General features: G+C 41.5%; 1 protein-coding gene across 1 annotated transcript in view; it reads left to right on the top strand.

Moving 5' to 3' along the window:
- HEXD (hexosaminidase D) overlaps window positions 1-26550 on the top strand; it is a 651835-nt gene that overhangs the window by 200883 nt on the left and 424402 nt on the right. The window contains exon 6 of the mRNA XM_044085015.1: window positions 13685-13849. Within this exon, the coding sequence (XP_043940950.1) occupies window positions 13685-13849 (165 nt within the window). The remainder of the gene's footprint in view (window positions 1-13684; window positions 13850-26550) is intronic.

Here is a 26550-nt window from a genome sequence, read left to right as displayed (position 1 = left end):
TGGTCTGCGAGGCTTGCGCCTTCTCCAGAACTAGGGTTTTACCAGGTAATAGGGACAAGCTGTTGCTGAAAGGGTTGATTCCAGCCCATACAGGGGCCACAATGCAGTCTTCTCCTTATCTGCTTCATCAGATTCTCCAGCTAAAACACCAGAAAAATCTAAATGTGTTAGGGAGAAAGAGTAGCCGAAGAATCTAGCAAATGAGAAATCTACAGAGAATAAATTGTAGAGCAGTCCCCAGATCCATTGGGACTCTTGGGTCTGGTTCCATAAAGTCTGAGCTGATAATTATTCAGATCCATTCTCCTACACCTCCTCCTTGTTTCTTACCAGAGCCAGTGCGTCCTGGCTCCACTCCCCATTTTTACAGAAAAGGCACTCCTCCAGACCACCTTTGGTGGCTTTTTCATTGAGGTTCTTCCATTCATCGAGGAGTCTTACTGAGGCGTGAACAGGATGATGCTGAAGTTCCTCAGGAAGCAGACCCAACTAGGGGTTCTCCCACCATCCTCTTCAGGTGCCCTGAGTACAGGTCTAATTACCTCTCCATTGGTTTCTCCAATTCCAGTCTGGTCTTTGGATCCAGTACTGATGGGTCTGAGCCTTCCCAGAGCACCCAAGATGGAGCCAACAGTCCTTTCAACTTCAACTCTTATAGACCCTTACTCTCTTAACTCCAATTTTGTTGCATTAGGATGAGTCTTATAACCAAAGCCATGGTGCTGAGACTCATTATGTGGAGTTGACTCCAAACCTCTTGGATCAGTGTCTACCCGTTGGAGCCTTAGCTCTCAAGAGCTTGGCTCTGATGTCAGCCTCAGAGCTATGACAGGTCATAGCAAAGGATAATCCTGCTGTTTCCTTTTTGGATCTGAGGGTTGTCTTTCTAGCTCCAGTTGCAGGCTTGGCTGCAGTTGGAGCCAAAGAGACAACCCTCCAATTGCAGCGTTGGCTTTTGAGACATTTGAAAGGGTTGTTGCCAGAGCAGAAGAAGAGAAGGATCAGTTCTGTCCCATCTCTTTCTGGATACTGCCTTCAACTCTGTGTGTCTGGAACATCTGAGACAGTCCACATCACTTAGCCTTGAGGGTGCTTGCCATGCAAGTTCCTAGTCTGTTTCTTACCCTTCTCCTGAATTCTGTATGCGACAGAATCATAGGAAGCATTCAAGTAAGAGGAGACATTTTGACTTCTCTTTGGAGTCAGTCACTGAAGACACAAACTTGGATGATGGTGATGGCTATCTCCTCTGGAAAACATCACCTTTGGTGATATTCTAGAATTGATGAGGGAGTTGGTCCACTGATATGTCCTTTCCTGAAGCGTCTGTGTTCCTCAAGATTTTTGGAGATGGCTCATCTGCCTCTCAGGTGGTGCTGCCTGCTGCTGACCTCATAGAACTGATGGCACAGTAGGCCTGGTAGGATCCTAACTTGGTGGAGCCAATCCAAAGAAACCAGTCAAAAATGTAATTGCACAAAAAGACAGGAAGCTGTGGAGCAAAGTTCCTCCACTAGATGCCATGGTTGTAGTGATGACCACAAAGAAGAAACTCTTGGATGAGAGTATATCTTTCCATATCACTAACAGGGAGTCAAGGGCATTGGACAGATCAGGAAATGGACATATATGCATCAGCAACTCTGCATTTCCTTTACTGCTCTCATATGATAAGTTTTCAGAGGGACTTGACCATCAGATGTCTAGAAAACAGTGGCTCAATTGTCTACCCTACAGTCAGTATAATTTATGTGTCCATGCATCTGCTTTCTAATGCATCTAATGGTATAGCTAGAGTGGTGGCACTGGCATAGCCATCTGCTGGTTTGCCAGGATACATCTATGTGACTTTGCAGAAGGATTTAGGATGTCCTTCATTAACATCCCCTTTGATGGTTTGACACTCTTTGGACTGAAGGTTAAGGAGGCACTTATCAGGGGTTCAGGGGTATACAAGGCAAAATGACCCTATCTGCTATCAAACTCTGCTTTTCTACTTCTCTCAGAGTTCCTTTGTGTGGAACCAGAGAGAGAAGGTGATTCAGAAAGTCTCAGGGTTTTCTCCAAGGCATTCCTGCTGACAGACCCTCCCAGGGACAGAGGGGGAACAATTTCAGTGGACTTCACCCTGGAGGAAGAGTCTGACTGCAAAATCAGGGATTTCATGATCCTTTCACTGAAAAATACTATCAGTGCTCCTGAAGGGTTACCCAACTGCCACACTCTTTTTAGGCATCCGGGAGCTGCTTATCACTCATCACACGAGAAATATGGGGGCTGAGGATGGTCACTAAAGTTTATACCATTCATTTTCTTTTCCTTCTGCAGAAAGAGAAGGCTTCCCGACTCCCAACCCAGTCAGATGGAATCTACAGGAACAGAAGTAAAAAAAAAAAAAAAACTGCCAGAAAGAGTCATCTGGCAGTCCCCTAAGACCAGTTAAGATCCATAGTCTATGTGTTCTTTTTAGTTCCAAAGAAAACAGGGGACCTCAGGCTAATTTTGGACGTTTCACCTCAGTCATTTTGTAAAACAGACAAAAACAGAGAGACAGTCCAGTTGATTTCTCCATTTAGGTTTATAGGTAGGTACTAGGCTATCTGCCCGAGGGAATTTATAAGCCTAGCCAGAGTGCGTCGGCTTTCGCCACCCCATTGATTAACTGATCCTCTGTCAAGCAGAGCCAATGAAGTGATCCCAGGGGTGTATTTTCTGTTACTCATCCACTCGTCAAGGTTTCTCTAATGTAGTTTGGAATTTTGTTCCAAAGCATGAGGAGTCTCTGTGACAGGAATCTATCCCTCCAGCATGTTCTATTTATTGTTGTGGTGAGGTTTAGCTCACTAGAGCACGTGGCTCGCACTGACTTGGATTTCTTTAGGTGGAGCATGTCCATCAATTCTGAGTTGGACATGGCTTTGTAAGTCAGGCAGCGATCACCTCTGAGTAAGCAATATGCCACTCAGTACAGCCAGAGTTTTTTCAGTTGGGCTGCATAGGACATATGTTTGAGGCCAGTAATCCTCTTGGTGAGGTACTTTTGTGGTCTTTCCAGCCGTTGGAAGTGTCTTGTGAGGTACATCCCAAATGGGACATTGTACTCTATGATGGGTCTGATGAGTGACGAGTAGAGGGGCACTACAACCTCTTTATTTCTAGATGCAAACCCTTTAGTAATTAGATGGGCCACATAGAAGGATTTCCTAACTACTTTGGCAATATGATTGTCAAAGGAGAGATTACTATCTACCTGGGTCCCCAGATCTCTTATTACCCCTTCTGTATTAAGGGGGCTGCCACCTATGTGGTAATTCGTTGTTGTTTTGTTTTTCCCAAACAGGATGACCATGCATTTTTTGGCATTTAGCTTGAGGCCATGACTTTGACAACAGGTGTCCGTCTCAGTAAGGCCCTTTTGGAGGATGTCCGTGTCAGCCGAAGAGTTAATTATGGCTCCCAGTTTGCAGTCATCGGCGAATTTGGTTAGCCATAGTCCTCCTGTTTTTGCCTGTACTTCTGAGAAGTATATGTCGAACAGTAGGGGTCCCAGGACCGAGCCTTGCAGGACACCACTTGTGACTGGTTTAGAGTCGGACCTGGAGCCCGCTATTCTTACCATGTGAGTTCTGTCTGTAGGCCAGTTGGCAACCCATCTCGTGATGTAGGGGTTTATGTTCAGGCTGGTGAGTTTTTCTGTAATACCCGAGTGGGGAATGGTGTCAAACGCCTTGGCGAGGTCAAGGTAGGCTGTGTGAACCACCTTTCCCTCGTCTATGGCCTTGATGACTGTCTCGAAGAAGTCATCCAAGTTTAGTAGGCATGATCTGCCCTTAACAAAGCCAAACTGGGTCGGGTCAAGTGTTTGGAGGTTCCCAATGTCTTTGTTAATGAGTTCCATGATGATGCGCTCAATAGCCTTGCAGACCAGGGTAGTCAGGCTTATGGGGTGATAGTTACTAGGGTCAGTTGTGGCCCCTCCTTTGTGGAGAGGAATAACCATTGCTATGCACCATTCTATGGGCACGTAGCCTGTGGAGAGGCTGAGGTTGAACAGCGTGTTTAGGTGGGGGGGGGGTTAGTTCATTCTGTAGTTCATGCAAGACGCAGCCTGGGACACCATCTGGCCCCATTGACGCTGTGTTTTTGGCTTTTGAAAGGGCTGTTTTCACCTGTGCGTCTGTGATTTCTGGGACACTACATGTTTCTGGTATTGTTGTGGGCCCTTTTGGGGGTGAGAGGGGGGTGAAGTCTGCACTGAATCTATCTGCCAAGATGTTGGCAATATCAGTAGGTTCAGTATATTTTGTGCTATTTTGCACTAGTTCAGTGCATACCTGTGAGTTGCCACTTAGATTCTTAACATAGCTAAATAAGGCTTTGTGGTTATCTTTTGAATCCTTGGCTATTTTTCTTTTGAAGTTAGCCTTGGATGATTTTATGAGGGACCTTAGTTTCTTACTGATACTGATCAGGGATGTCTTTCCTTCTTGGGATTTGCTTTTTTTCTGAACTAGTTTCCTCCTTCTATTGTATAGCCTGTTTATGGCAGGGGTCCACCAAACTTGTTTCCTTCTCTTAGAGAAGTGAATCTTGGTTTTGCTGGGGATGGCACGATCCATGCATCCTTGTAGGTGCTCATAGAGTGCTTTTGTAAAGGTTTCTGCATCTTGGGCAGTATGATCCTTTAGTGTGGGGGCTTTGAAACTTACCACCTCTGTCTTAAGTAAGGTGAAGTTTGCTTTAGAAATTTTTTTTACTGTGGTTTCCGTAGTTGGGGGTGGTGGTGGGGTGTGGACATCCAGAGTGATTAGTTTATGGTCTGATCTAACCAGTGACGGGTTGACCTCCGGTGTGGAACACCTGTCGCCCATGTTGGTGATGACCAGGTCCAATATGTTTTCACCTCTGGTAGGGGAGTTTAACAGCTGATCCAGGGCATTTGAATGTATGAATTCCAGGAAGCGCTGGGCCTGGGAGTTTGTACTCGAGTAGTTTTCCCAATTAATGGTAGGGTAATTGAAATTGTCCAATATCAGGGTGTTCGGTAGGACTTTCATGTTTTCCAGTGTCTTCAGAAAGGTGGAGTGGTGGTCCTGGGTCATGGAGGGTGATCAGTAGCAGGACGCAATTTGCATTGCAGATTTGCCCGATGTTAGATGCACATGGAAGATCTCAGAGGTATCATGCTGTGCCATTAACCTGGAGGTTTAGGTATCCTTGATGAATATGTATACACCCCCTCCTTTTGTGTTTTGGTCCGTGTTCTGTGGCCAAAACCTGTGGTATGAGTTGTAGCCCGGTAGTGCTGGGGTGCTCTCTGGAGCCTTGAACCAGGTTTCAATTACTGCACAGATATCGACGTTCTCCATACTGAGGAGTGCTTTGAGCGCGTGCATTTTGAGATTTAAACTTCTGGCATTGAGTAGCATAACTCTCAGTTTTTTTGTTAATTATGCTGTTTACGGAGGTGGGTTTGACTTTTGAGCGTTGCCTAAAAAAGGCACTATGGGGGCAGCAAGAGCCTTGGCCAGTATTCGAAAGCCTAGGGGTGACAGGTGCAAGCCGTCTCTTGCGAAGCAACACTGCTTGTCGAGCATGCCGTCCCAGGTTGATAGACACTGGATCCCCTTTGAACGACACCAGAAGCTTAGCCAATTGTTGAAATTGATCATTTTTTTCTTTATACTGAGGTGTCATTCTTGGTGAGGGCAGGATGCTACTCAGGGTCATACCAGCCTGGACTACATGATCAGAGAGCTCTTCCATGTCTTTTTTCATGTAGTCCAGGGAGGTACATCTATTACTGGGCCATATATGCAGGCCAGCACACCCGAGTGTGTAGCAACATCACGGCAAATACAGTTCAAATAAATGCAATATTTTTCATGGCTAGGAGCCAATCACTGTCAGTTCAGGGCACTGCCCATTGGTCTCATCACAGGCCTCCACCATGGGTGTTCACCAAAACTAAGGCAGACGTGGCAGCTTATCTCAGATTGCTACCATTCCAGGTATTCCCATGTTTAGACAGTTAGTTCCTCACTGCTTCAGCCAGGGATCTTGTGGTACAACAATGGAACTTCTTGGTCCATTTTGTCCAGAAATTGGGAATTACAGTCAGTCAAGCAAAGAGACAGTTGACACCTACACAACAGATGAACTTTAATGGATGCCATCTCAATACGATCAGTCAAATAACTGAACTTCCAGAATCTGGATATCATCCCCTACCCTTTGCTGAAGTTCTTGTTCAGAGTCTACCTGCTCAAGTTCTTCAACATCCCTGTCCTCCAGTGAGACTCATTCTTTGATTATTTGTGTTAATGGCATCAGCGATCACGTTAGTCGCCTAGTGATATATTATATGAGAGTCCTTCACTGGACCCTGTTGGTTCACTAGTCACAAAGATTGCATCCTCTACACACTCAAATTCATCTAACACTCAATTGCAGGACGGACATCAAGTGGTGATGGACCTCCCCAGTGGTTTTGAAAGGTTGACCACTCTCCCCATCAGCTCCACTAGTCACAGTAACCTCAGATGCTTCCTTTCTGGGGTGAGTGGGCATCTCAAAGGGAAGACAGTCCATGGTTGTTGATCACACCTGGAGGCCAGTCTTTACTTCAGTATCTTGGAGATAAGAGCAGCCCTCCTGACACTGTAGGCTTTTCAGGACTCCCTCCCAAAAGCTGTGATTTCTATCCAGATGGACAACATGGTAGTAGTGTGGTGCAAAAATCAGCTAGGGGGAACCTGCTGATATTCACTTTGCTAAGAAGCCATGAGAATGTGGCAATGGGTGATGTCTTCCCTTCATTTTCTCATTGCAGTGCATATCCCTGGGACTTCAATTGTTCTGGCAGATAAGTTGAGCAGGTCTGTTCTTCTGCCTCATGAGTGGTCCCTCAGTCAAGTAGTGTCAACGGAAATTTTCAGTCACTAGAGCCAAACTTGCTTCATGGCTAAACAAGTGCAGCAGTTACTTCACCCTGATTCCTCCACAGGTCAATCACCAAGGGATGCACTAGTCTGCAATTGGCCCCATGGTCTTGTATACACCTTCCCCCATACTATTGATAACAAAATTCATCCCAAAATCCAGAAAGCGCAAGGCCATAGTGATTTTCATTGTTCTTTTTTGGCCCTGACGAGTTTAGCTCCCCTTCCTCTAGCCTTAGCTAGTACATCTGCCTTGGATGGTGGATTACCATTTAGACCCAATGAGTTATCCATCCGGGCAATGTCTCCCGGACCTAGAGACCGTGAAGCTAACTTCATAGTTCCTCCAGTTATAATGGTTGCCAGAGATGCCAGCCTGTCTGCTTCAAGTGGTTCACATTCCATTAGCTTGTCAGAAAAGAATATGATTGATTTATTTTAGCAAGTGGAAGAGATTTCCCACTTGGACATCTTCCAAGGGAATAGACCCTTTGTCAGCACCTCTTCCTTCCATTCTGGAATTCTTGTTGCATCTATTCTAAAAGGGCTCTAGGTTTACAGCAATCAAGTTTCAGTTGGCAGCCATTTCCAAAGACACAATCAGACTCCCATTTTTCACAAAATATTTCTAAGGCCTTTTTGAAGGGAACCTTCTTCATGAGACCCCCTTTAAGGGATCCATTTCCTCCATGGAGCTACACTGTCATGCTGCAGGCCTTAATTCAGCCTTAGTAAATAAGATTCCTTGCTTGGAAAACCATTTTTGTGGAGGTTGTTAGTCCTGCAAGGAGGATTTTTGAATTGGAAGCACTGTCCTGTAAACCTCCATGTATGATTTTCCGTAAGGACAAGTTGTCTTTGAGAATGAATCTCACTTTTCTCCCAAAGGTGACATCTGAAATGAACCTTTATCAGACCACCAGTCTGCCAGTATTCTTCCTGAGATTTTCTAATGAAGGGAAATGTATCTTACATTTACTAGATTTCATAGACACCTCAGATTTTGTCTACACAGGACTAAGGATATTAGGAAATCTGAGCATCTGTTTGTTGCTTTCTGTAAAGCTAAACCATTCCAAAGTGTATCAAAAGTTACTCTATTTAAGTGGCTTTCTTACTGTGTAGTCTTTGTCTACAATAAGCTGGGACTTATACTTACAGAAAAAAATAAAGGCTTATTCTGCAAGGGCAATAACTACCTCTTCTGCTATGTGCAGAGTTTTTATTGACGAGATTTGTGCTGCAGCTACTTGAGCCACTGTTCACACATTTGTTTTTCACTACAAGCTGGATGTACAGTCCAGATCCCTTATGTCATATGGCTACACAATTCTCAGGAATAATCCTTCCTTCATCATCATCATAAACCCCATTTTCTACCTGGGATCAGGGGGTTGTGTCACTTGTTGCTATCTCTCCCTATTTAGTACCACTTTCCTACCTTCAACGCTCATGCTAACTGTAACGCGTCTTCTCTTACACAGTCCATCCACATCTTTGCTGGATGCCCTCATTTCCTCTTGCCTTCTTCCTGTCTGTCCCAAATCTTTTTCACCAGATTGACTTCTGTATTCCTGCATATGTGCCCAAACCACCATAATCTGTTATTGTTTCTGCAATTTGAGCTACTTTGAATTCTTTCTTATGTCCTCATTTTTTCTTCTGTACCACAGTGTGCATCCTACCACTGGTCTTAGGCACCTCATCTTTATCACCTCTACCTTCCTCAACTGATCTGCCTTTGCTGCCAAGGTTTCAGTACGATACAGTAGTACTGGTTGCACCTCTGCTTTATACACCTTACTTTTCAGCTTCTTTGAAATTCTTCTGTCATAAACTACCTTGACACTTTGTGCCAGTTGGCTGCAGCCCATTTGACTGTAACTTTGATTTCCTCATTAAGATTTCCTTTCTCCCTAACCACCCCTTCCAGATACTTAAAGCTTGTTAGCTTGTTCCACTGTTTTCCCTTCTATCTCAATATTCAGCTTTTTCTGATTTCCTCCATTTGTTGCCATTACAACTGTCTTATCTTAACTCGGTTTCATCCTATATGCCCTTAGTTCTGCATTCCATTACCCTGCCTTTTGCTGAAGTTCTTGCTCAGAGTCTACCTAAAATGCCGCATTGATTGCAGAAAGCAACTTTGTTGATCTGTCCCCTCCGACCTGTTTGCTAATGTAATCCATCACCAGTATGAATAGCAGTGGGCTCAGAAATGAACCCTAATGCATACCCATTCCTACTTCTGCAAGTCCCATAGATGCATCCAGACATGCCAATGGATGGCTATGCCAGTGCCTGCCACCCTAGCCGTTGTAAGACTGAACACTGTTAGTACTTGAGTCATTGGGTCCTTCTACATAGCTTGAGCTAATTCTGCCAGTGTTTCAGGGACTTCAAACCACAGCAGGACTGTACAAATCAGCTTTCTTGGGACCTTGTCATATGCCTTTTCCAAGTCTAGGAATGCCCATTTTTCCTTATTTCTACCTTCTTCACAACTATCTGTCTCACTGCAAACATTGGGTTGGTTGTCCTGCATCCTGATCTGAATCCAAACTGCTGTTTCTCCATCTTACTTTCTACTACTCTGCATATTCATTTATCAATCACCTGCTTCAGAACTTTCATGCAGTGTGACAGGAGTTTCATTCCTTTGTACTGCCCACAGTTATGACTGTTCCCTTTGTTATTGAACAGTGGCATAGTATGCTTACCCTCCGGTCATCTGGGATACGTCTTTCTCTCCCTACTGCTGTGATTACCATCAGGAGCTATTTTTCCCACATCTCACCCAACATCTTAATCATCTTCTGTGACCTGGTCTGAGCCTGCTGATTTCCCTGACTTCATTTTCCTTAGTGCTGTTCTTACTTCTTTTAGGGTGGGCTTCTCCTCTTATCTCACTGTAGGCTGTGACTGGGGCAGGTCAGCTTCTGTAGGGTTTTCTTCATTCAGAAGCTACTTGAAGTACTTCTTCTGTCCGTCTTTGATGTCCTGTAGACTGGTGAGCAGGTTGGTGCTGGCATCTGCTATGAAAGTGCCTGACTATCTTCTTTATCTTTCTGTCTTTCCCTTGCAACCTGATAGAGTTTCTTTATGCCATCCACCGAGTCACTTTCCAGAAGTTGGTATAGTGCCTCTGATGCCTTGTTCTTTGCTATTGCAACTCCTCTCTTGGCCTCTTTGTTAGCGAACCAGTATTCACTCCTAGCCTGGTCTGTCTTTTCTGTCTCTCACTTTTTCCTGCACTCCATTATTTTGATGACTTCCTGAACGTCTGCATTCCATCACCAGCTTTCCTTATGTACCTTATTTCCATGCCTAGCTTGACTGCATGTCTGTTCTGTAGCCCTTACTCATGCTGTTTCATGTGCTGCCATTCTTCTTCAACTCCACCTATTTCTTCTTCTTATTGAGGTACTAGAGCCCTGAGTAATTTCTTGAACTGTTGGGCTTTCTCGCCAGTCAACTTCCAGTTCTTCAGCCGGTTCTCTGTTGACCTTAGAATGTTCTCTAACCACTGCTTGCAGGTGATTGTGGCAACCAGTGGTTTATGCTGTAGGGCCGACTGTTTCACTGGGGATGACTTTGCAATCACTGTTCTACCCCAGTGCCCTTTCCTTACTAGGAAGAAGTCTAGCATGTTGGCCACTTTTGTATGTAATCTTGTGACTCTGCCTTTCTGAACCATATGCTGGCGACCATCGAGCCAAAGCCATTTGCCAGACAGAAGTCTAAAATTATCTCTCCTTTATTCCTATTGCCCCACCTATGTGGACACAGGTAGTCCTCATATCCTGTTCTGTCTGTCCCAATATGTGCATTCGGGTCACCCATTATCAACACCAATTCCTGTTTATCTAATATGTCCGGCAACTGCTTTCTGAATACACTCATTTCCTCATTATCACAACCCTGCTGTGGGACAAAGGCTGAGATTATGAATACTGCTATGTCATTATGCTGGAGTCTGACTTCCATGAGTCTGTCACTAATTCTGGTGACTTCCCTCACTGTCTTCTGAAGCCTGTCCCTGACCACAATTCCCATACCATGTCTAGCCTGTCCTCCTCCTGAGTAGTAGACTCTGGATCCCAAGCCAAGTGACATTGCTGCACTGCCCGTCCATCTTGTCTCCTGGATACAGACAATGTACATCCTCATCCTTACCATCATGTCACCCACTTCCAAGCCTCATCCTGTCAGTGAACCTAGATTGAGTGTGGCAATTCTTAGTCCATGTTTGGCAGGTTGATTGATTTTATGTCCAGCTTCCGCTCAACATTGCTTTTCCAGGTAACCCAAGCGAGCAACTGGACACCAGCTGGCCAGTAGATTATTGACCCAAGGCTGCTGGGCTTTATGGCGGGCACAGACTGGCCAGTAGGAGAACATACACCCCTCACACTATTAGCTTGAGTCCCTGGTATAGGTCGGAGTAGGATTGGTCCTAAACCCACTTATCACTGGCAGATATCCATGCCCAGTTTGCCAACATTAGTCAACAGAATCAGATCATCTGGACCCATATTTTTACATGGTCAAGTGGCTAGCCCAGCCACAGCGCATAGTCTGTGATCCATTGTTTTCTATCTTGAGGATACTCCGCATCACAGTATATGCCGAAATCAGTTGGTCTGTACAACTCCCCCTATGGGGCACCGTCTAGAGTCTGTGCCTCTGCCCACAGCTCTATTCTTAAGTGAGTTTGAGATGGAAGCACTCAGCATGTTTTTCAGAGGTGGGAGAAACTCCTCAGGGAGAACACTCAAACTCCAAACAGGCAGTGGAAGGAAGTCCAGATCAAACCTTGTACGTTATGCATGGGTGAAGAAGACCTTAACCATTTAGCCAACTGGTCCATCCTTGATACTACCTAGGTATTTTGGTAGCTTCAGCAAACGAAAAGATGCCCAATGCTGAGAGTAAGAACACTTTAATTCCAAAAAACAGATAAAAACAAATAAATACAGGTAAGCGCTTTCACGGTTGCTCGCTTCTTTAGACCTTAACAAACAGTATGAGAAAACAGGCCTTTAAATACAAAAAGCTTCCAATTAATTAAAAACAATTAAACATTGTTAGGTGTTAACACTTATCAGTGTACTAAGCCTCTCTTCTTTAGGAGAGGCTTTAAAGCAACAGCACTATTCAAACCAGGTGGCACATATGTTTAAAGCATACTTTTAATTAATTGGAAGCTTTTTGTATTTAAAGGCTTGTTTTCTCATACTGTTTGTTAAGGTCTGAAGAAGGGCATCTTTTCGTTTGCTGAACTTTGTTTTTGGATATCCTAGATTCCACTACGTTCTCTTGCTGCAGGTATTTTGGTAGCTTGGGAATTTATCCCAAAGGTTAAAAACAGGCGACATCAGATACAGAAGTTATGCACTTACCATAACAATAGATCCGTGTTGTCTTATTTTTGTTGAGTTCAACATCCCCTCCTCCACCTTCCAAAATTGTTATCTGGCGCTTCCTTTTTGAATGGCTGGGCCTTACCAGGGACCTTGTCTTGAACAGTCCTTAACTGTTTTTCTCTGTTTATGGCCACTATTTATACTGTTTCATCCAAGTTAGTCTATTATGAGGATTGTTACATAATTTTATGGGTATGAGCAAGCAAACTTGATCTGAGGTACTTTGAGGGAACATGGTTAATTATGGGTAGGGGAGGAGTTAGAGCTTTGGATCCACAAAGTGCCATGGTCAGATCCGATTGGATTAAATGTCCCAAAGGTTGAACTGGACAAAAACAAGACAACACTGATCTATCTTTATGGTAAGTGCATAACTTTTGTTTCATATATATTATTGGATGACTGTTTAAAAGCATTTGTAATATCTTGGTGCTTTTATTCTAGGTCTCTCCTGAAAAGGGTTTTTGACTAACCCAGTAACAAAATCAAAGTAAAATTAAAAAAATAAATCTGCGTAAGAGAGACTACTTCTGTGGCTCTCCATTTTTCTGGAATATCGTGAAGTCCACAACACTGTCTTACTTCTTTCCCAGTATGGCACTCTCCTGTTGCTTTCCTTTGTGAAGACAAAAGCAAAACATTTATTATTTATCTTCTTTTCCCATTCTTCACATTAGTGTAGACTGGTCATGCCTGTCTCTCCCTTGGATAATGTTTGGAAATTCTGCCACCAATCACAAAGCAAATTAAATGTTATGTTTTCACATTGACATTAATGTTTGCTCAATAACAGGAGATAAAAAGCCTACCTAATGTATCATTTAACTGTTTGCTGTATCCTTTTTGCTGTTTACCTGAAAAAGCCCTTGTTCACATTCCTAATGTCTTCTGCCAGCATCACTTTCAATTTTTGCCATTATTTTCTTTTTAACCTCCTGGGTGCTGTTCCTCCTCATCCACTTGTTTCCTCTTCTTGGATAGTATGATTTGTGTAGTGTAATAAAAGAAATTTTTTTTTCAGAAATGATCACAGAAATGGTTCATTTCTCATTTTAGACTCACACTACCTGATAATTAAACCCAAATACATGGCCCACAGTATTGGAAGGGTATGTTGCAGAAGGTGGTTTTGCTTCAAAAGTACTTGGACTAAAATCTTTTTTACTGTATTTTTAATAGCTTTGTTACTGTCGGGATAAGTGAAATGTAAAATTTTTCATATTGTTTTCTTAGCAGTTATGTTACTCAGCTTAGTCAAATGTACATACGCAATATTACCAATGCAACCATAGTGTTAAATTAATTGTTTCTCTACAGTTTGTGCTAAAGCATGGTGAGTTTTCCCATCTTCGTGAAGTGGAAAATTTTCCAAATGCCCTGAATCCACACAAAGTAGGATCATTGGAACTCGTCCATTTAATGATTGACCAAGTCATGGCTTTACATGAAGATGTGAAGTGGTTTCACATTGGATGTGATGAGGTAAGGAATATAATTCTATAGAGATGACATTAATTATATTTGATAAAATGGCATAATGTGGAAAAAGTTTTGAAAAAGTAGGTGATGAGATTTGGTTTGGTAGTCTCTGTCAGGTGAACCAGCAGGTTTCATCACCATCAAACATAGCAGGCTGCACATGTTTTCTGTTTTCTAGAATTACTTTAAAATGTAGAGTAGGCAAAAAAAAAAAAATACATAGAGTAAGAATATAAAAACATTCCTAACTGGTGTGTCTACTTTAGTGTATTCAGTTTTTTTAACAGGACTTTGTAGCTCTTTTACCAGTATCATTGGTTTAGTTTTAGAGGGTTAGCGCCCAACAGCTGTCCACCCTCAGACACTTGCACTAGCCACATAGTCATGGACTGCTCCCCCACACAAAGACTATAACAGAATAATTACACCATGCAGCCCTGCAAAAGCTTACAGGCTTGTTTTGTTTTTACTCAGTTTTGTCATGAACTGCACCCCCAGCCCCAAAGAGTACAGCAGAATAATTACAGCATCCAGACCTGCAAAAGCTTAAAGACTTGTCTTTTTACTCCATACAAGGGGAATTTACTTGTTCATGTTGTCATCCTAGTCATGCTGTTATGAAAATGGTACCAAGTGTAATGCCTCTTCGCTGATTGGCCAGTAGTTTGTGGTCTTTTTTTGGCTGTTTTAACTAGATTAAAAAAATATCCTCCATTACGCCTTAATCTTCCCCCCTTCCCTCTTTAATTAATTAGCTACACCCTACTCTTGCTGGCAGCCTGCACTTTCTTAATTGCTCTTTCCAGCTACTGCTTTTGTGGTTGTCCCTGTTTGCCTATATAGGCAGTTCTGTGTTGGCTTGCTTCTTCCTTTTTCCATGTCTTGAAGTTGTCAATGATAGCTAATGAACAAACAACTTCTGCTTTGAGCATTAAAGTGGTTAGCTTTAAAAGTAATTAGGAAAAAAGTTATTTTCTCATTTTCCCAAATGTTCTTTTTCCAAACTACCAATATCACAATTTGGTAGTTTGTATACTCATAACACACTTTTTTCACCTCAGTACTTGTTGTGTACTCTTGTATAACTTTTAGACTTACAGATATTTTTTTCACCCATGACAGGTGTACCACCATCTTAGCCTGCTCCATTTGCCTTTGTCACACACAGGCTCATGCTGCTCCACTACCCTACCCCCAATTGCCCCCCCCCCCCACTTCACTTAAACTTCTACATTCCTATCCCCACCCACAGGAACAAAACAAGCAGCAAAATTCACTGAGAAATCCATCTGGTCTAACTCCTGTACTTAAATACTCATATCATATGCCTGTTTGACTTACTTTAACCAATCTACTGCAAGAAACTCCAACAAAAATAGCATACAACTTCCAACTAAATAACTATATCTTCCTCTAACTTATGTATAATATGCTACTGCTCCAGTCTCCTCTCACAATTATACTAAGCATACTCACCACTGCCACATCCTACCACACTCCCCCCATTTATTTTTTCCAACTGTATACTCGTAGTTAACAAACATCCAACATCTACAAAATTGAATGCAGTCTCTACCCATAGGGAACACAGGCTCTCGTCAATTACAGCTACATCAGAGAGAACAGCCAGATGAATATATTAGTATTAAACCTAAGATATAAATATAAAAAATGGTACAACTTCTTTTAGCACACTTCCATTCTCCTAGTCTCCAAAAACATCAAATCAAATACTGGACCATCCCTTCAAACCAACCATATGCCATCTTGCCCTTCAGCTCCCACCATTGCCAATACACACAACCCACTAATCTTAACCACATCCTGCTATTAATGCACATAAACCTCAGAAGCATCTACAACAAAATTTCAGATCTCCATGCATGCATTGCAGTGCACAACCCAGGTATTCTAATCATCATTGAAACTTGGTTAAAACCAAGCATTAATGATGAAGAAATCCTTTCCCAAGTTACAATGTAATAAATGACAGAGTACACAAAAAAGCTGGAGGGGTTGCAGTACTTCTTAAAAACACACTAAACATCACCAAATACCCACTGAGTCACCCCAACTATATCAACATCGAATAATCTATTACCCTCCTACACCTGAAGAAGTACAAAACTATTTGCATTGGTGCCATATATTCCCCCAGGCAGCAACATTCCCATTCTCAAAGATATCCTTCAGTGGTTTTCCAGTAATATAAATAAAACAAAGTATTATACTTGGGAATGTGAATATAAACTGTTTACTTCTAAACACTTACTGCCTTACCCTCTCTGCAAACCTATTCAGTTTCACTCAAGTAATCACCTCACCCATTAGAATTAGCAAACACAGTAACAGGCACTCCCTACTACACTGGATCCTTACTACCTCACCCTCAAACATAAAGACCTTTGGCGGTCTGACAGACAACATCAGTGACCATCTCCCTATATTTATCACAAGACAAACTAATCATACCCCCAAATATACAGTATTAAAACAATTAAATAGACTCCCATTTTTAACAAAGGCAGCTTTTAAACTACCTCTCCCAATACAACACAAATACTCAAAAAAAAAAATACCACGAGAAAATGCTGTTAAACATCACAGTAACACATTCCTTAACATACTAAATGAGTTAGCTCCATAAGAACAAAGAGCAACTCTCCTCCATGTTTCAGTAAAGAAACTAAACAGCCTCATGCTATATAGACACAAAGCCTGGAAGTCCTGGAATAAAGGCAGAACACCAATTTCTTAGACAACTTAGAAATTGATGTAAAATAAAATTGCATTCTTTCACTCACTTCTAGGAAAACATCACCACAATTGCAAGAAATTCTGGACAGCCATAAAAACCCTGATATACCCCAGTCAACCCACCACCTCATCTCCTGCCACAAACAACACAGACCCCATAGCCACCCAATGTAACACACACTTGTTCATTCTGTGCTGTCTCTCTTAGACTATAATCCACCTTGCCATCTCTCAGAGGTTCATAGGTTCATACTAGGCTATCTGCCCTAGGGCATTTATAAGCCTAGCCAGAGTATGTTTGGCTTTTGCCACCCATTTTAAATTAATTTTGCTATGCCCTTTTTCGAGGTTAGTATACTGTGCCTCTGTCTAACAGTGACACAGAAGTGATACCCGGGGTAAACCTACGATCTCCCATCCACTCATCAAGATTCCTCTTGAAGAGAGTCAATGAGGGACTCTGCCTAACCTGGACTGGGATTTTATTCCAGAGTGAAGGGAGCCTCTGGGTTATGAATCTGTCCCTCCAGCATGTCCTATTTATTTCAGTGCTGAGGTTCAAGTCTCTTGAGCGCGTAGCTCGATGGGATTTGGATTTTTTGAGGTGCAGCATGTCCCTTAATTCTGGGTTGGACATGGCTTTATACATCAGGCACAGATCGCCTCTGAGCAGGCGGTATGCCACTGAGTAGAGCTGGAGTTTCTTTAACCGGGCAGCATATGGCATCTGTTTGAGCCCTTTGATCCTCTTGGTGAGGTACATCTGGGGTCTTTCCAGTTGCTGCAGGTGTCTGGTAAGGTACATCCCAAAAGGGGCATTGTACTCGATTATGGGCCTGATGAGGGATGAGTAAAGAGGCACGATGACCTCCCCTGATCTAGATGTGAATCCCTTCATGATTAGGTGGGCTATATAAAATGTTTTTCTAACCACTTTGGCCACTATCCTCATGAAGAATATTTTCAACTACCCCTCTTTTCGTTCCACAAAATACCTACCTCAGCTCTCAAAATTACCTTCAAAGCTGAAAATCACTGCACCAGCTGCTGACAGACTCTGACCCGAATACCTTAAGTCAACTGCCAACATTCTGGCATACCCCATCTCAATACTTATACATAGATCAGTCACAGAAAACTATGTACCCACTATCTGGAAAAATAAATCACATATTATACCATTTCACAAAGGTGAATCAGCCACAGACCTCTCCAACTACTGCCCCATTGCAATTCTCCCCTTTCTGTGCAAAATCTTAGAAAGATATATGCACTCCCAACTTTTAATACATCTCATAAACCACAAACTACTCTTCCCCCACACATCACTTTTGACCACACCACAGCACAACAACAGCTCTGTTTAGTTTCTGAGAAACCATAAATGCCAACAGAAACAATGGTGCTGTAATATCCTCATTCCACCAGCTCCTAATCAATGTGCTATCTTTCCTATTACTATGTCATTAATCTCTTACTTGGTTCTCTGGCTATCTCTCCAAAAGACAACAGGCCATAAAAATGGAAAATGATCCTATTGCCCTTCCTCACTGTTTCCATCAGTGTACGACAAGGTTCAATTCTAGGCCCAGTACTTTTCAATATTTTCACAAACAAACTGAACAAAGCCAGCAATCCTGCCACCTTAGAAGAATATGCTGAAGCTGCCACCATCATCTGCTCAGACTTGACCCTTCCGCTACTTCAGCAAGTGTCTCAAGACTCCTTCACTTTCATAAAATCATGAAGAAAGGCTCATCAGCTAATCTCAAATACCAAACAAAACCCCCAAAATTAATGCTCTTCATGCTCATACCTCTTTCAACAACCAGTTGTTGTTGTGTCTTTTGGCTTTTCCCGGTTAGGGGTCGCCACAGCGGAACTCCGGTCCGCTAATGATTGGCAGTAGATTTTACGGGCCGAGTTGCCAGCCCTGACGCACAACCTTCAACGAAGGTACGCCCATCTTTCAGCAACCAGTGTGCCTTTTAATATTATATTAACAAATACAACCACCATAGAAATTGTAAGAAATTCCAAACTATTAAGAGTCATAATAGGTGGTAACCTAAATTTGACCTGCATATCATCCAGGCTATCCAGGAAACTCATCAAAAACTGGGCTTCCTCTACTGAAGCAAACACTGCCTCACAGACTTCTCAAGGAAATCCTTACCATCATCCTCCTTCACCTTCCTTCTTTATGAATCACCCATATTAATCAGCATTCAGGCCATCCTACTAAATAAATTAGAGGCATGCTTTACAAAATAGCCAGATTTGCAGCTAATGCATTCTACTGTATGCACCACTGCTTAACACTAAAAAGCTCAACTGGTTAGAACAACCTAATCACCTTACATTCGCTCTTCTTCAAATTGCTCACAAAATAATAGACAAACCGCACACATGCCCTTCTTTGCAAAACATTCTCAAGCACTAATCCCCACCACATTGCTTTCGTTCAGGCAATTACAGCCTACTTATAATCCAAATCCTGTAATACAGCTGGAGACTCATTATACTCATCCTCTGTCACCAAACAGTGGAACTGCGTCCACATCCCACTAAAACTGTACAGCTGTGCATCTAGCTTTTAAGCACAACCTAAAACAGCACCTAAACTCCTCCTTTCTCTCTTCTTGTTGACACCCTAACCAACTTTCTTTCTCTCTCTCTCTCTCTCAGATCTGTAGATTATCACCAACCACTAACTCTCTGGCTCTCCTATTTAATCCTGTAAATAATCTAAATAAATCCTATCTACATTTATAACTATATACTGCTTCTCATCACTCCTATGTAAATGAAATTTGTTGTTGCTGTATGTCTACATGCAGTCTGTCTGTTGTTATTTAACACTCCTAGAGAAATCAAATTGTATTAACCTCTGTCTTGATTGTTTTACCCATTGCATGATTCTGAATTCCATTTCTTCTTTTAAGAAACTGAAATTCTTTTTTCTGTGTAAATTGTTTGTAATTTTTGTAACTTTAATGAAGCTTTTCTCCATGGGCCTCCACTGAAAATGGGCTTATGTGCCCAGTCGGACCATCACTATAAACAAAAGGCAATAAATAAGCCAACTGTACTGTGGGCCATGTATGTAAACCGCTGTGGTGCAGCAGTTAGCATTGTCGCCTCACAGCAAGAGGTTCTCCCATTCACTTCTCGGCTGGAGTGCCTTCTGTGTGGAGTCTGCATGTCCTCCCCGCGGTTGAGTGACGTTAAAGACATGCAGGTAGGTGCGAGCATGAATGGGCGTGCCTTCGTTGAAGGTTGGGTGTCGGGCTGGCAACTCGGCACCATAAAATCCACTGCCAATCATGAGTGGACCGGTGTTTCGCTGTGGCGACCCCTAACCGGGAAAAGCCGAAAGACTTGTGGGCCATGTATATGGGATTCTCCTCATCCTAAATACCTTTCACTGCATTTCTTACTCTTGGAAATAACTTTGCCAGTTAATCCCCATATATTTTAGAATTGAAAGTAATCAATATCCCCATTTCATTAATAAGTCTTCAGACCTGATGATTCTGATTCAGAGTGGTTAGATTCAAATTGAAGGCACATTCCAAAGTAGTTTATTTGCCACTTTGAAGAATACAGACACGTCTCTAAATCTGTCTTCATTATAGGCCTTTATATAGTTCAGTTTCCAAAACAGTCACCTTTAAAAATGGGATCCAGCCAAGTACAAAGCCCTCACTTGATTAACTCTTCCACAGCAATACATCTACCTGTTATCAGTTACAGTAAACTACCCCCTTCCTTACTGGTCACTTGATTTTTAACTTCAGACACTTTTTCCAAAAACCTTTTTATGTTTTATAAGAAAAAAACACTAAAGTGCTGTGTGTTCAGGACAAAAGCATTCTTCCTCTCATCCTGAGTTTGTGTTTGAGGATTCATTAATGGTTAATATTAGGCATTCAAACTCCATTCATTTTTATTTTAAGAGTTTATTTTGGTTTGTTTTTATCAGTTCAGAATAGCTTGGCTACTTTCTTTTGGCATCTTTTTATACTTTATTTAGCGTTTGTTACTTTTACTGGGCAGGGACCACTACGGCAGCATAGAGAGATAAAGCCCTGACTGTGACCTAGGTTCATGTAGCATCTTTGGCAACTGATGAAGCTGCAGGGAGGGATAGGCTTGTCCATTCTGCAGGAGGGTAGTACATGGCCATCACTTGATGATCCATGGTGGAGGCTAGGAATGTCGCCAGAGGAGGTGTGGTCAGTGGGTGGTAGTAAGCCTGGCTGTGGAGGCAGGGCTCTACACCACAACCCCACACTGCATGCCTACTCGGGGACCATACCACACAGCCAGAAGATAAGGGAGAGAAACAGGTTAGGCCAGGTACGACCCCCCCCCCCCCATTGCCTTTGATCTGTGACCTGCCCCAGCAAAATTATTGGAATAAGTCTGGACTGCATGGAGTAGCTGGTAGACCTGGCATGGATGGGACATTAGGGGCAGTGCAGTAAAATGAAGGAATGGTGGGAGGAAAAAGACAAAAAAAACTGTTACTGGACAGGGGTAATTCATTTGTATATCCTATTTTTCCGAATGCAAGACATGAATTAAATCAGCCTGGTAAAATCATCATGGGACACATTTTGCAGCAGTATTTTAAAGAGTAATAACATTTGTCGACACACACCAATGTAGACATCAAGGTTTTTTATGCTAAAACTCACCAAGGTGCATTATCAATTCAGTTTCTATGAATCCAAAATTGGAAAAGAATGCCTCAAGCCCCATGAAAAGAAGAAGAAATTTGTATTAAGAACTGCTCCTCTCACTTGTAAATATAGTGTATATAACAGCCCTAAAAATGTACATCCTGGGTGGCATTTCAAACATTAGAATGGGTGCAACTTGCCAAGAAAGAGGAAAAATTGCTTTTACATCAGTCCCACCAGTGTCAAGCTACACAAATTTGTTTTTACTTTCCATTTTCTCTTTGAATATAATGGTTTCAGTCTGACGGTGCCGTAGAAACTACAATGAAACAAAATAGAAAAATTATTGTCTAGTGAAAAGGCAAGTCAATGATTCATATCTAATGGTTATTTTCTGGATAAGCGAAACTATCTTAATATATAGTATCTGTAGATAAAGTCGAACCTTTTTAACTGAAAGAGTCTTCTGGGTAGTTTTGACTGAGCCACTGAACATGGAGGTTAAGTTGTTTCATATTTTAATTAGGAGGGTTGGTAGCGAACAACTTATTTGTATTTGCATATCTTTTTTTAATGTTCTGCAACTAATTCTTAGCTAATGTGTATATTGTCAACCATTTTCATTTTTTTCTCCTCCAGCAGGCGAAAAGATCATCCGTGATAGTTACTTTTACCAGGCAGGTTATGAAGACTCATTACTGCTATTAGCTATCTGATTAAATTCATGCGGCATTCTTTAGTGCAGCTCACAGCTGCACTACTGTTGTATGGCAACCTGCCAGCTGTCATCTGGTGGGTGTTACCATCACCATTTGGCTAGGGACTGTGATTGTGAAAGGGAAGTCCTTTTTGTCTTTGACAAAAAGCTTTTAATACTCCTGATTGTATTTTGTAATACTTTTTTCCAAAGCTGTAATTTATACATTATTTGACATTTTAAGGAAGTTGAGAGACAGCAAACTAATTATCCTGATGTTGACTTTTACATGCAGAAGGGAACATTGTACTCAGTTATTGGTCTGATGAGGGCCAAGTATAATGGAATTATAACTTACTTAGATCTAGATGTGATGCCTTTACTTATATGATGAGCCATATAGAAGGGTTTCCTTACTGCTGTGGATACATGGTGGTAAACGTTCAGGTTGCTATCAACCTGAGCAATCAGATCACGTACCACTGGAGTGCTGTCTGTAATGTAATTAGCAGGGATGTCAACTTTCCCATAGGGAATGATGATGCATTTTTTTATTCATTTAGCTTTAATCTGTGTCTTTGGCACCATTCATTTGTCTGCATTAACCCTGTCTGCAGTATATTAAAATTGTTGGGGACTTAGTTATTGATCCCAGTTTGCAATCATTAGCAAACTTCATCAGCCCCAAGCTGTCCTCGTTTGCCAGGACTTCTGAGAAATACATTCCAGACAGTAAAGGACCCAGCACAGAACCCTGTGGTACGCCACTGGTGACTGGTCTTTTGCTAGAAGTGAAGTCACCCACTTTGACATTATGCATCCTGTCAGTGAGCCATTTGGCTACCTATCTAGTAATGTAGGGGTTAATTCCCAATTGAGAGAGTTTCTCTATAATACCTGAGTTTCGGACTGTGTCAAATGCCTTGGCTAGATCAAGATGAGTGTTATGCCTGTCTTTCTCTCATCCAGGGCCTTGGTGACTTTCTCAGTGATATCAGCCATGTTTAACAGGCATGATCTACCTTTAACGAATATGAACTGGGTGGGGTCCAGTGTTTGGCGATTACCTATGTCCTTGTTAATAAGGTCTCTGCCGTTTTTAATTTCTCCAAGTCTTTTGGGTTTCTAATACCATGACGGAAATGGACCCCATTCCTAAGTCAAAGTACAATTAAAGTTCATGAAATTAGTATTGTTTCACTCTTTGATGTCAGCCAAAAGTGCTCTTCGCGGCACCCACAATGCGTGTACATAGCCCACTATCTTGGGCTGCCAGTATTAACCTTTCATTTCTTGATGTAAATTTGCCTCTCCTTAACCATTCCCCGTGTTTGTTCTTGATCAGCATGAGGCTCTTCCAGAAGTTTTCTATACTTGCAACTATATTTATGTTTTTTCCACATTTCTTGCCTTCTTATCTGGTCCTTCACCTTATATTCTTTCTTTTACTTTTTAGCACATTCAGTTGCTGCCTGATTTTATCTACTTCTGCTTTAATTTCCATTCCTGTTTGACGTCGATATGCTTCTGCTAAATTAAGCAGAGATGTCATCTTAGATTTATTCTCCTCATGTTTCAAAACTTTCACTACATTTGGATCTTGTAAGGTCAGTAGATATGTATGGAGTCCCATGATTGCAGATTTATACATATAATCAGTTTCAAGGAGGCCCATCCCTCCTTCGGAATGGGGAATATATAATTTTGGTATAGACTGATTGTTATAAATTATTTGGTCAGCATGAAGCATCCTTCTTGTTTTAATATCCAGTCTATCCAACATTTTTTGGGGCCAGTCAGTCACTCCAAAACTGTAAGTTAGGACAGGAAGAGAAACTGATTTATAGCTTAGATCTTGTTTGTCGATGTCAATGCTGTTTTCAGGATTAATTTAAGTCTTCTAAAGTATTCTTTACTAAGTTTTATTTACATTTGTTCATGTTTTATTTCTGATCCTTCATCAATTCCCAAGTATTTATACACTCCCTCTTGCTCAAGTTCTTTTATATCACATTGTTGTCCCAAATTGATGTTTTCCTGGTGCAGCAATTTTCCTTTTTTAAAGGTTGCTTTTGCACATTTATCAAGACCAAATGACATTCCAGTATCATCTGAAAAGGTTTTGACAAACTGCAGCTGTGCTTTCAGTTCCTTATCTTATGAGCTATACAATTTTAAATCATCGACAAAGAGAAGATGAGAAGTCTTTACACTTTGTTGTTTTCTAGGAACCAAATTATAGCCATGGACTAAGCTGGTAAGTAGACAGCTTAATGGGTTTAGGGCAAGGCCAGAATAGCAACAGTGACAAAGAATCATCAATATCCCCCTTTGAATTTTTATCCCTGGGATAATCTGTCCTTTATCATGGCTTAATTGAAAAGTGGTCTGCCACTGTTTCATGGTTACTGTAATGTAGTCAATCAGTTTAGGGTGTATCTTATACATTTTTAAGCACTCTTTTATCCATGTATGTGGGATACTATCAAATGCTTTTTTGTAGTCAATCCATGCCATACTTAGATTCTTCCCCTTCTTACAGTTCTCCACTATAACTTTGTTTAACAACAAATGAAAATTTGTTCCATATGACTTTCTTTTATTGCCCTTTTGTTCTACTGCCATAATTGAGTTTTCTTCTAAATGACTATAAACTCTGTCTGCGTCAATTCCTGTGCATAGTTTATACATCTTTGGAAGACAAGTTATTGGCCTATAATTTTTAGGGTAGCTTACCAGTTCATTCTTAAATAAGAGCATTGTCTTTCCTGTTGTTAATCAGTGTGGTGTGTGTTCGGGGTGCGCATATAAATAGTTCTTACTCATGGCTAAATCCTCATGCAAATAAGTTAATACTTTAAGCCAAAAGTTAGGTACTGCATCTGGCCTGGGGTTTTCAAGTTAGAGGCTTTTCTCAACTTTGTTTCAATCTCTCTGGCTGTTATTTCATCCCATTTCATATCCTGTACCTTTAAACTTTTTATTCTTTCTTTTACTTCTTCTGTCCATTTAGCATCTTTGTTATGTTCCATAGGATCTTCAAAGATTCTTCTCCAAAATGTATCTACTTATCTTTTTTGGCAGTCTTTCAATTCCTTTTACCTTATTTCCCAATTCTCTATAAAACATTTTTGGGTCATCAAGTTTATTTTGAGTGTTTCCCTTATATTTATCTTCGTATCTTCTAAGTCTTTCTGCCTGTTTTGAAATTTTTAGTTTGTTATCTCCACTAGTGCATAATAGATCCTGGTCTTTTCTAATACTGTGCATTGCTTTTATCCCATCTATCTTTCTTAGTATTTTTGTTGATCTATTCCCTCATCTGTAATCTTCTAACAATGACATTTCTTGTCTTAGCTGCTTTATAGTTTTCTCTATTCGATATTTCCATGATGGTGTTCGCTTTCACCCTCTATTTTCCCTCGCTACCCTGTGTTCCTGTGGTAGAACGTTATCAGTTATTAATTTAGCACATGGAGCTCTATGGACAGTCCTAATTACTGTGTTCATTTGTTTTATCAAGTTTCTGACATTTTGGGTTTTATTAACCTTCTGCAGTCTATTTCTCTCATTGAGCTTTTTGGGGTTTTATTAACGTTCTGCAGTCTATTTCTCTCATTGAGCTTGATATATCTGTCGTTGTCTGTTAAATCAAGCAACTCTTCTCTTAACTCATTTTCTTCCATACTGAGGGCACATCCCTTGCCTTCCTTTTCCTGCGGGCATTCTATAGAACGTTCTATAGCATCTTCATAGGTTCATAGATTCATAGGTTCATAGATTAGTACTAGGCTAACTGCCCTTGCGAGCCATTTTAAGCCTAGCCAATTATCCCCCTGTGAGATTCAAACCCTGTACCTTGTGTTTGTAAGGCAAACACCTTAACCATTAGGCCACCCTCCCAACCTGTGGCACATTATCTTCAGTTTCATCCTGTCATCTGTTGTTCTGTCATATGGGAACTCGCTGGCCTATCACCCCTCAACATTGACTGCATCAGAGTTTCCACAGTTTCCTGTTCCTTTCCTTGCTGTCTAGCTTCAAATGAACATTTATACTGGTTTCCCTGTGGAAGGCTCCAAAATGTCTTGATATGACACCTGACCATTTGCTTCCTGTTCCACTGGTTTCCCCTTAATTTGGATATCCATTGCTCTATCCTGTTGTGGTGTCTTCTGTATTCGATTTACTATACTGAATCCTTCTCTTCGCAGCTGTTCCATAACCTCAATTTCTATTTCTTTGACTTCTCCATTACTAGTCTCTTTTTCTACTTTACCTCTTAGTCTTCTTCTTTTTTATATTGTAAAGTTTTCCATATCTGGATTCCTTTCCCTATATTTTTCTTCAAATTTCTTTGATGCTGCTCTTTTTGTACTGGTTAGTTTTGCTTTCTCCATTGCATAAATATTACACCATATTAAATCTCTTTTCCCTTCCCCTGTTCATATTTCTTCTTCACGTCTCCTGATGATCTTGCTTTTCCTTATTCTGGGGACTTGCTCCATCATGCTGTGATGTAGTCTGTTTGACCTTCTACATTAAATCCTTCACTTCGCAGG

The sequence above is a fragment of the Protopterus annectens genome, chromosome 10.part0 (assembly GCF_019279795.1).
Source record: "Protopterus annectens isolate FY-2018-M chromosome 10.part0, PAN1.0, whole genome shotgun sequence".
NCBI lineage: Eukaryota > Metazoa > Chordata > Ceratodontiformes > Protopteridae > Protopterus > Protopterus annectens.
Note: the sequence above shows the minus strand (reverse complement) of the source record. Positions and strands in the feature narration are given on the sequence as shown.